At 39.1% G+C, this 11,938-nt stretch overlaps 1 protein-coding gene across 1 annotated transcript in view; it reads left to right on the forward strand.

The window, feature by feature from the left end:
- SSTR5 (somatostatin receptor 5) overlaps positions 1 to 8,365 on the forward strand; it is a 30,561-nt gene extending 22,196 nt beyond the window's left edge. Inside the window, exon 2 of the mRNA XM_073558443.1 lies at positions 378 to 8,365. Within this exon, the coding sequence (XP_073414544.1) occupies positions 420 to 1,535 (1,116 nt within the window). The 5' untranslated portion in view covers positions 378 to 419 and the 3' untranslated portion in view covers positions 1,536 to 8,365. The remainder of the gene's footprint in view (positions 1 to 377) is intronic.
- Positions 8,366 to 11,938: the final 3,573 nt, after the last annotated feature.

Genomic DNA, 11,938 nt, shown 5'->3' on the forward strand with positions numbered 1-11,938 from the left:
TACATAGGGGCAGTATTATTGTAGTTATATTCTTGTACATAGGGGCAGTATTATTGTAGTTATATTCTTGTACATAGGGGCAGTATTATAGTAGTTATATTCCTGTACATAGGGGCAGTATTATAGTAATTATATTCTTGTACATAGAGGCAGTATTATAGTAGTTACTGTATATTCTTGTACATAGGAGCAGTATTATAGTAGTCACATTCTTGTACATAGGGGCAGTATTATAGCAGTTATCTTATCCATAGAAGCAGTATAATTACATTAGTGTCCTATGAGTTCATTTACAATGAGGTCATTTTAGCGCTTTCTAATTTTTGGTTTTGACATCCGCATCATTTTTAATTAGTCATGTTTTCCTTGTTTTTCAGTGATGTTCCTGTTTCCATTCTTTTGAAGAAGATCATAACCCCATGACTATGGACCCAATATCTCTTCCAATGGCTTCTCTCCTAGAGCCAGGGGTGAAGGAACTCAACATAACAATATGCAAGAATGTGACTTGTAATGAAACAGTGATTGAGGCCTCGATGTCAAGAATGAGCTCTGTCCTCATCCCTTTTATTTATTTGTTGGTTTGTGCCATCGGACTCAGTGGGAATACACTTGTCATCTATGTTGTCCTACGTTATGCCAAGATGAAGACTGTCACCAACATCTACATTTTGAACTTGGCGGTGGCAGACGTTCTCTTTATGTTAGGTTTGCCCTTCCTTGCCACCCAAAATGCCATCTCTTATTGGCCCTTTGGAACTTTTCTTTGCAGGCTGGTGTTGACTGTTGATGGTATAAACCAGTTTACCAGTATCTTCTGCCTTACGGTTATGAGCATTGACCGCTATTTGGCAGTAGTCCATCCAATAAAGTCAACAAAGTGGAGAAGACCTCGAGTGGCCAAACTAATTAGCGCAACTGTTTGGACTGTTTCTTTTCTGGTAGTCCTCCCAGTTGTCATCTTTTCAGATGTCCAACAGGACTTCCATACGTGCAACATCAACTGGCCTGAGCCGGTGAATATTTGGTCTACTGCATTCATTATTTACACCTCTGTGTTGGGTTTCTTTGGACCTCTACTGGTGATTTGCCTCTGCTACCTTTTAATCGTCATTAAGGTAAAGTCTTCTGGTCTTCGTGTGGGATCCACCAGGCGTCGAAGATCAGAACGTAAAGTCACGAGAATGGTGGTCATCATAGTGGCTGTTTTTGTGTTTTGTTGGCTTCCCTTCTACATATTGAACATAGTCAACTTAACATTTATTGTTCCGGAGGAACCGGCATACGTTGGCGTGTATTTCTTTGTGGTTGTCTTGTCTTACGCCAACAGTTGCGCCAACCCAATCCTCTATGGTTTCTTGTCGGACAATTTCAAGCAGAGCTTTCAGAAAGTTCTCTGCCTTCGAAAAAGCAATGGCATCAAGGATGCCGACCTGACTGAAAATAGGCAAGAAAAGAGTAGTCGAATCCAGGAGACCATGCTCACATCAAGGAACTCTGAATTTAATGGGCACATGCAAACAAGTAAAGTCTGAGCCACCAGAGCCTTCAGGCTTCGCGAGAAATGTAAATAGGTACCGAGCACTCGCGGCAAAGAGATTTGGATTGGAAATGAAAATCATGAACCCTTGGGAATTCGTCTTTGACTTTATCTAAAGATGAATGTGTTTTTTTTATCCATAACTGGAAGAACATTTAGAGGAACGTTGACTGCGGTATTTATATAAATGTCATGTCTGGTTCCACCAGTCGATAGTGACGTTTCTCTCTCTCATCCTATGCATTATTCTTCTCGAACCTTTCCTCCACTCAAATCCTAGAACAATATACTGATAGGATCATGGAAACCCATTTGATAGTCTTTTCACGTGAACGTATTTTCTGTTTGCAATTACAGCTGTGAAACAACGTTTCTGGTTCATGGTCAGATTAAAACACCTGTGAAGTGAATGGAGTATTGTAATGTAACCACACGTCGCATTTCCATACTATTGTGTGCTTTATGTGGATGATTCTTGCTGGGACTTAATCATTTATCATGCCAGAGGGACAGGTAATGCGTAATGATGGATAAGACATGAGATATTGAAAGATACCATTATTCTATATCACTTTCACCCCGGGTCTTCACAATCACATTTCTCCTCTAAGGAGAATGGAGGTTGTTTTGCCTGTTTGTGCTTCTTTTACCTTTACCCTCCCCTCCCAGTTGGTCATTGGAAACCTCCATGGTCATTATTTCCGACCACATTTCTCCAAGGCTAAGACCGCCCTTTACAATTGCGATTAATGTATGGATTATATCAGATGCCCCTCTACTTTTCACAATCCTTTTTTGCTAGAAGGCTCCCAATCAGGTTGTCCTGTTGTAAGGTGCCCGAGAGGGTTAGTCGTGGGCGACCTGAAGCTCCTGCACGATCTGGCGCCCTATAGGAAAATCGTGTCCCATTTCCAGTGGGCTATTAGTTGTGGGGTGCATGACACTCACCTGTAGGCCACTGACCTCCTCTGACTCCAGGCCTCCATCTTCAGGAACCGCCACAAACACAACCAGGGGACACTAAGTGCTCTTCAACGGTCTTTCCCTCAGATACCGGGCATGCCTTCAGCCCTAGCACTCGTTCCCAAAAGAGCATTATTTTTCCTGTTGTCTTCACTCCTTCTAGGGCTACTACTCCATCGATGGCAGTGCATCTAGATTCCATCATTCTCCACCTTTGAGGATCCATGTCCATCTTCCCCTGCAGGCCTGCAGGTGCAATATGCCTGATGTTCCCAGAACCAAACTTGGCGGATCCGCATGGAGGAATTGTACGGAAATCCACTGTGCCGATTGATTGGCCCATGTTGACCCTAGCAGCCCACTGCATTTGAACTCCATGAAGAACTTGCTTAAACCTTCCACTACTCCTAACCAAACATGACCAGGAAGTCTCACACCTTTTATTCCCCTCCCATCAGTGGGCCTGTACCTATCTCCTAACGTATATTACTAGTAATACATGCTTCCTTTTATCTATAAACACTTATCTTCATACACTGTCATGGGGTTTTGGCATTTGCATTGCTTTTCTGCACATTACCATATCATATTACATAGGGATTATACACATACGCATAACACTGTTTACATTACAAATATGCATACGGCGGTTGTCTTCAGGGTAGGGATAGGGTAAGACAGTCCACATCCTCACACTGTAGCTGGAATCATCAGTGATCAGGTGTGATTGGCAGAAGAACCTGGTAGCAGGTGTTCAGTTTCCCTACACTACCACCACTGGTGGAAAAAGGTATTACATAGTTGTCTTTAAAATCAAAAGAGTTTATCAGGAGATATTGGGTCCTCCAGTGTGAGAGACACTAATTGTATCCTTTACTGATAGATGGGGCACTGATAAGAGGACCACTATCTGTTCTGAACAATCTCTTTTGGTTAGACAGATCCCAGCAGATTGTCCGGTAGCTGGAATCCTCAGTAATCAGCTAAGATCGGCAATGGAACTTGGTAGGAGGTGTTCAATTTTCCTACATTGCCATTTCTGTTGGAAAAAAGGGTTATCTTGGGTATTACCAGGACATTTTGGGTCCTCCAAAGTGAGATCTGCTCATTGTAGCCTTTCTTTACCAGATGGATGAGTGTCCTGAGAAGAAGACCACCATCTTATACCATGTACCAAAATATACCATGTTATCTGGTTGGTTTACTATTGTGACCTGTCACAATAGTAAACCAACCAGATAACATGGTATATTTTGGACAATCCCTTTTGGTTTGAAAGATCCCTAACAGGTTGGACAGATTCTTCAGTGATCAGCTGTGATTGGCAGAGGAACCTGGTATAAGGTGTTCCATTTTCCTATAGTGACACCACTGGTGAAAAAGAGAATTGCATGATTTTCTTTTTTAATCAAAGGGGCAATACATGAACATGTTGGATCCTCCAGAGGGAGAGATGCTCTTTGTAGTCATTCATTATTCTGATACATGAGCTCCTCCTCTCAGGACCCCATTCTATCAGGTCACAATTTATATCCCAACCAGCTAACATAGTATGGAAAATACTGTAACAGAAATGGAAATCAGCAAATTTTACTTGAGCGTGATGTCTAAAATAAAACAAAAAAATCTCAGCTGTAGTCAATGGAACAGCGTCACCCAATGGTCATGACCAGTACTGTTGTGTAGGGGAAGGGAAATGACAATAGGTCGCCTACCACAAAGTGATGCCCGTAGAAGTTGTGAAATTCAAATTTAAGATTCAAATTCAAAGAAGCTTTATTGGCAAGAGCAAATACACATTGGAAATAGGAAATTAGGGCATAGGGACGAAGGGATATGGATTCTGGGAGTAAGGGATGGTCTAAATTCAGGGTGGGGGCTATATAAGTTGTCACTTGTTATACCATATTCAGACTTAATAATCTGATGCATAAAGCAACGTCATTTTTTAAAACAGTAAGTGTGAAAAGCATCTTAAAGGGGTTGTTGTATATCTGGCATATGTCCAATATGCCCGTTGGACCAAACACAACCGTGCAGCGTCTATTTCGGAAATAAGAAGTGATCACATCAAGCTTCCAGAATCCCAGTAGATCAGCATTACATACAGAAGCTGATACGGATCGCTCACAGGTGACCACCCCTTTAAGGAGAACTAATGATCATTTTGAAATTATGGGAAAATTTACCAAAAAATGTGCTAAAGTTTTCCAGGAGGTCAAATTTTGAAATTTTGTCGCATATTTGCAGTAAGCTTTAGTTCTAAAAGAAACTTTTGAAAAGAGGGAGGAGTTATGTGGGGGCGGAGTCACCGGCGATCAGATTGATTTTTTGCGATTTACACTAGATATCTTCTTAATTTGACTCCTGCTCATTTTCCTCCCTTATGAGTTTTACAAGCCTATATTACAGTGGGGGGGATATACAGGAATGCCTTTAATTTGGAAGCGACTGCTGGGAGTGGTTACGCCCCACAGTCCTAAATTACAGGGCCTCCATTCTAGTTATTGATGTCTTTTATGGGAGCATGAAGTAGCCAGTATCTGGAATAGGGAACTGAGCCAATTTTACGTCCTAATGATGAAGCGTCTCGCACTACAAAGACCTTTTATTGCCGCCTCCGCCTTCCACCTTTGACCTGCTACTCAGCTGGTTGCTCCACCAAATTAAGACCATGACAGCTCCTATAGTGAATATATTATTAAGTCCAGGACGAAGTCTATAATAATCTGGAGTCTAGGCGTCACCTCCTCGGGAGGAAACAAAGCCACCAGGTCAAACCCTCAAAAACTTACACCAGACCACCCTCCTCATGTATGGGAAGAAGAGGTCCAATCTAAGAGTTCAGAAGATCTACGTAAAGAAGTCTTCACAACTTAGCAAATTATCACCTATCCAAAGGGTAGATGATGACTTCTTGATTGTTGGAGGTTCCACCACTGGGGCATCCACTATTTCCAAGATTAGGGCCCTATTCAGATGGAGCTGTGGCCACACGTGCGTCACTGCTCCACTTATTCACTGTGGTACTGCTGGAGAGTATTTCTACCCATGGACCAGACATGGAGCAACGTCTCATACTGGAGGATTCTTCTCAGTTCTAAGGTGTCTTCTCTGAGTTCTATTCTCAGGATCGATGAGATCCCAGTGGTCCAACCTTCACAGATCAGTAAGTTTTCACCTATCCTAAGGAGAGATAACACTCTCAGATCTGACTTCTTTTGAAAAGTTTGGCAGGCGAGAACAAAAGTCACACATAACATTAATCTTCACCTGAAATTTCCTTTTTAAAGAGGACAAGTCATCAAGTGAAAAGTGTCCAGATATTTGCTCTTATTTCATTCCCGCTGCTCTCCTGAGTATTCTGTTTTATTTCATTCCATCCTGCAGTTCCAGGGATATGAGTATTTCTATTTAGTGCTGTTTATTTAATGGTAGTTTCCTAGGGGGTGTGGCTTACAGGGTCCTCAGGGGCGTGTCTTGAAGCTCCTCTGTATTTTTACCCTATGAGCACCGCCCCTTTGATAAAGACCATAAAAATTAGCATTAACTGGGATTTAAAATGTAAAAAAAAACTAAGTAATGAAGGGAGTGACTGGGATAAAATAAGAGAAAAAAATGCTCACTTATGACCTGGTGACAGGTCCTCTTTAAAGGGTTGCGTAAGATTTGAAAACTTGACCTTTTTTTAACTTTTTTTTTACAGAAACGGCACCACTCCCGTCCGGTGGTTGAGTTTGGTATTACAGCTCAGTTCCATAAAACTGAGTGAGTCTGAGCTGTAATACCCCACACAACCACTAAACACGTGTGGCACTATATTATTTTTTTCTTACAAGTAAATAGCTATGTTTTTCCTAAACCCCAGAGGGATGGGGGAAGGGCATCTCCAAAGTAGGACAAACTCAGGGACTCTTGTTGCACTTTTCTAACTTGGAACTGATAGAAATTGAAATTTATACAATATACGAAAAAAAATAATGGATATTACTTTTCACGGAAGAAAAGTCCTCATGGAATAAGAATCTTATCAGATAATCTCAAGTCACCAGTGATGTCCAACAGGGATGATGGGGGATGATGTTTCTTTTATTAGAATTTGCCAGGAGGTAAATTAGTTTTGCTATTTGTATGTATGTATGGGCTCACACACGACCTTCGTGTGACCTTGACGCCATTGAATATAAATTATCCATTTGCCGGGTCCCCAGGGGTGTTGGATATTCTGTGCACGTGTGTGAGCTGAAAAAAAATGCTTCAAAATACGGAATATTTCCCACTTTGGAGGACCCAACACTTTTATGTGTATTATGGACTTTTTTTTTATAGACGCTTGTAATTCCCAATTTCTCCTGCGGGAGTGCTGCAGGGAAATTGAGCACAAGCTGCCAGGTCCTTCCTACTGAAAACTTAATTTCTATTACCCTAAGTGAAAAATACTTTCATGATTATTGTTAAATGCGTCGATCTGGGCAATAAGAGGTAAATTTATAGCAGCCACTAAAATTCTATCATTCCAATATCAATTTGACTGGTTGTTATTATCACACTAGGTAAAATTTAGGTTAGAAAAATGGCCTTTCCTCTTCTTCACCACCTTAAGTACTAACTAAGACATATAAGCCATGAAAGATGCACTTTTCAGAATTTTCTTATTTTTTTCGGAATGTTTTAACCACTAGATGGCGCTGTTCCATCACTTCCCGTCTATATAAATGTGAAAATGACCATTAATAGTGTATTTTTCACAACATTTTTGAAAACGATCTCAGTTTTATTATTTCTAGTCTCTTTCCTAGAGATAAATAATCACTATAATTATCATTTTTTTTGTAGTGAAATTTGACCCTTCGCTATTTTCGTCCTGTAAAAATATAATTTCTCCACTTTATAAAAATGCTACAAATTTTCTGCTTTTTATTTTAAATTTTTAACTACCTAGATGGCGCTATTTTATTATTTCTAGTCTGAGTTAAAAAAAATACTCTAAAAATATTATTTTTCAGAACACTTTACCCACTAGGTGGCGTTATTCTGCTATGCGTGGTCCCATGCTTCTCTAGACAAAAAACAATACTGGAATTTTTCCTTTTCATCAGTGCACTTTGACCACTTGATAATACTTCTCCATTTTTTTTTCTAGCGAGTCCAAACATTTTTCCATTTTTTTTTTTAGAATATTTTGACCACTAGGTGGCATTGTTCCATTGTTTTTTAAGTGATTCCTTGAAAATACTTTGACCACTAGGTGACGCTGTTCCCTTGCTTACAAACATAGATCTGTAAAAATCTAGTGCTAAAATGTTCACATTTTGTCAAATCATTTTGACCGCTAGGTGGCGCCGTTCCATTCTTTCTAGCTGTAAAATTTTCATACTTTGACCATTAGGGGGCAGTATTTTATTGAGAAACATTGCTAAAATGTGTCCATTTTTCAGCCCATTTTGACCACTAGGTGGCGCCGTTCTATTGATTTCCATTTTCAGCCTTTTTCACTATCATGTAAGTGCAATATTTTAGTGTTTATGGTCAAATAATTAATGTAAAAAAAAGAAATATTAATTTTACTTTTTTATAGGGATATTGCCGTCCTTCTGGCGAAAAAGTGGTTAATCCCGGACGCTTTGTATCTAAGTAACCAATACAATGGAAAAGGTTAAAGTTTCTAATGTCTCCGGGGAAGTTTTATTGTTTAATACGGAGTTAACAGGAAGTTATTGATCGCTGCGTCTACAATTACCGCCGCCACCGAGGGGAATGTCACTGGTGAAATGAGGTGTGAATATATATAGTATTTATTGTTGCGGAAGGTAAATCAAGTGGGAGATTTTCAAGCCTTCAAATAAACTAAGATTATTTCTATTTGATGACTCCTGATGTGGTCATTACATTTTTAAGTCGAAGTCCGCGGATGTTTCTTATCGTACGGCTCATTAACCATGCAGTTCTCACACTGGCCAATAGAGGGGGCCACTTCCTGTTTTCTGCAGCTCACTTGTAAGCTTTGCTGTATAGACTGGGGGAGAGATGTGCCGAGTAATCTCATTATTATTAAAAGGAGAATTAAGGTAGGAGATGACGGTTGGTGCTTTTAAAATTCGATGGAAGCGGGAGGAGCTAGACATACAAGCAGACCTTCTCCTGCAGGCTTTATAGAACTTTATGGGCACTGTCAAGGGGTCCATCTCTGATACCACACAATCAACAGAGCAAGGGAAGTGTGAACAATCCCAAGACCTTTATTATAGGCAAAACTAAAAGGTCCATAAACAATCCACCACACTGAGGATGCAAAAGTCCAGAACACGAATGCAGTTCAGTAACAGAATGAATGCCCATGGAGATAAGAGTCTAATAATCCAGCAGACAGAGGATAAAATGGGTCCAAATGCTTCCCCTTCTCTCTGACGTGCCGTCTTCACACGATCATCACCACACAGCGTCTGACTTCTCCTGCCCCTGTCCTCCTCAGCCCTCTCCTTATGTCCAGGGGTAGTCAGACAGGTTGGGGTGGTTTTCAGGCCTCCCAGACCTGACAAAGGAGCCTTGGGAATTAAGGAACTACAGGGGGTTCATCAAGAGGCATAGATACAGTCAGGCTGAAGACAGTAAGTGAGCTAATTCAATTATCAGACTTTTGGAAGGTAATTGAGACTCTAGACATTATGGGGAATACACAGAATGATACAAGGCAACAAGAGAACACTATGGAAATCCGTAAAATATAAATAGACATAAAATGATACCCACATAACATATCACACCATCACAGGCACCAACCGTTATTTTCTATTTCAGTAATGGGAAAATCTGTTTTTTACTGAAGATGCATTTTACCAATGAATTGAGAATTTTAAGAGTAAAAGATGAGTCTCGGAGGAGAAAGAAGCAGATTTCTCTTTTCTTATTTTCATGTGTACTATTGATTTATCGAAAAATAAGAATGATACTATGGTTGCCTCTATAGAGACTGGTTCTTCTCTGCATGGCATTTTCTGATCATTATTTTATGGTTAGTGTACATACTCCTCCCTTCGATTACCACCAAATATTGGGTAAATTGGAATCCCCCTAAAAGCTATCCAGGCAATCAGAAGTAAGAAGGTGGCCTGCCCTGTCTGTCTCCACAATTAACAGTTTTAACATTGACCCCTTCTCTTTGTGGGGAGAGGTGGGGCGCCAACCAAATATTTGTGACTATGAGCCCCCAATAAACTTAAATCTGACCCCTTGAGGGAGGAGCTTGTTTTGGGACATCCCCTGCTTAAACACTGCTCTTATTATCTCCACCCCCTTTTGCTACTTTCTATACAGCCTCATTTTGCTCCTCTACCTTTATGGGTAGGAAGTACCATTCTAGACCACGGTTTCAGGTAATCTCAAGGCATGAATGGGCTGCAATTCAAATTCAATATTTCAGAGGGTTAATGACACTATAAATAAAAATTTAGTTTTTTTTAAATTTATATAAAGGAGAATGTGTCATTAGAAAATGATCAATTGTTTTAAAAAAAACAAAATTAATAATTTTGCAATTTTCACACTGGCCACTGGGGCTTTTTTTTTTTTTTTAAGACTCGTACTTCCTGACCTTTCAAAATGAGTTATCAGCAGGCTCATTATCATCACACAGGATTACATTGCAAAGTAACACCTCTATGAGCAAATACATTTTTTTAATTTTTTTTTCATTATTTTATCATTGTACATGCACATTAGATACGTCAATAAAAAAAAAGTCAGAGTCTGAGCAATGCTGCTAATGTGTACATTTCCTGAAACAACAGGAAGTTAGAGTCTAAAAAAGCCCCAGTGGCCATTGTGAAAATTGCAACCTTTCTTCACTTCATTTTTAATAAAATTACCATAGATTGTCATGCGGAAAAAAAAAATTAAATATTTTGAAGAATTGCATTTAATGGACTGAAACAACAGGTCATTTTATGACAACACATTTCCTTTAAGTCTTCAGATGAAAATTTTAAAGTTAAAATTTAGTATTTTCAACTATATCGGACTTATTCAGTGAAAATGTACGGGTACAATGCCACAAAAAACTTCAATTTTCCCACGCGCTTCATTGCTACATCAGTATATCAGCACAGTCATTAATGTTCCCTTTATGTAAGTGCTGCTTCTATTGAAAAGAAATAGTTCTGCAGATTGTCAAAAATTTCCTGTTACTTGAAGGGGAAAGTTTCCCATCACAGACCCTACAAAATGAATCATTGATGAAACAAAGCAATGATAAAGTCTGACAAAGGCGCAAACAGCATTTATAGCCTATTGTGCCACACTGGATAATGATGACTGTTTCTGTTCACACGAGGAACCTTCTTAAGGGATTTCCTCTAAGTAATGGAAAAAAGGCCCAGTCACACAGCTGTTCTGATACTTCACTAGAGCAAGAAGAAAACTACATGACAGGACTAAAATATGCACCGCAACATTACATCAATATGTGGTTACTGAACTTCCCATTCTAAGCACAAGCACGGAGTCAGATCCCTGTATGTGGCTACAGCACATTCACACTTCATTCTGGAAAATATACAGTAACTACTATAATACTGCCCCTATGTACAAGAATATAAGTACTATAATACTGCCCCGTGTGTACAACAATATAACTACTATAATACTGCCCCTATGTACAAGAATATAACTACTATATTACTGCTCCCTATGTGCAAGATTATAACTACTATAATACTGCTCCCTATGTACAAGAATATAACTACTATAATACTGCCGCTATGTACAAGAATATAACTACTATAATACTGCCGCTATGTACAAGAATATAACTATAATACTGCTCCTATGTGCAAGAATATAACAACTATAATACTGCTCCTATGTACAAGAATATAACTACTATAATACTGCCCCTATGTACAAGAATATAACAACTATAATACTGCTCCTATGTACAAGAATATAACTACTATAATACTGCTCCTATGTACAAGAATATAACAACTATAATACTGCTCCTATGTACAAGAATATAACTACTATAATACTGCCCCTATGTACAAGAAAATAACTACTATAATACTGCCCCCTATGTACAAGAATATAACTACTATAATACTGCCCCCTATGTACAAGAATATAACTACTATAATACTGCTCCCTATGTACAAGAATATAACTACTATAATACTGCTCCTATGTACAAGAATATAACTACTATAATACTGCCCCTATGTACAAGAATATAACTACTATAATACTGCCCCTATGTACAAGAAAATAACTACTATAATACTGCCCCCCTATGTACAAGAATATAACTACTATAATACTGCCCCCTATGTACAAGAATATAACTACTATAATACTGCCCCTATGTACAAGAAAATAACTACTATAATACTGCCCCCCTATGTACAAGAATATAACTACTATAATACTGCCCCCTATGTACAA

This window comes from Dendrobates tinctorius, unplaced genomic scaffold, assembly GCF_039654945.1.
Source record: "Dendrobates tinctorius isolate UK_male_01 unplaced genomic scaffold, ASM3965494v1 ptg000257l, whole genome shotgun sequence".
NCBI classification, from domain to species: domain Eukaryota; kingdom Metazoa; phylum Chordata; class Amphibia; order Anura; family Dendrobatidae; genus Dendrobates; species Dendrobates tinctorius.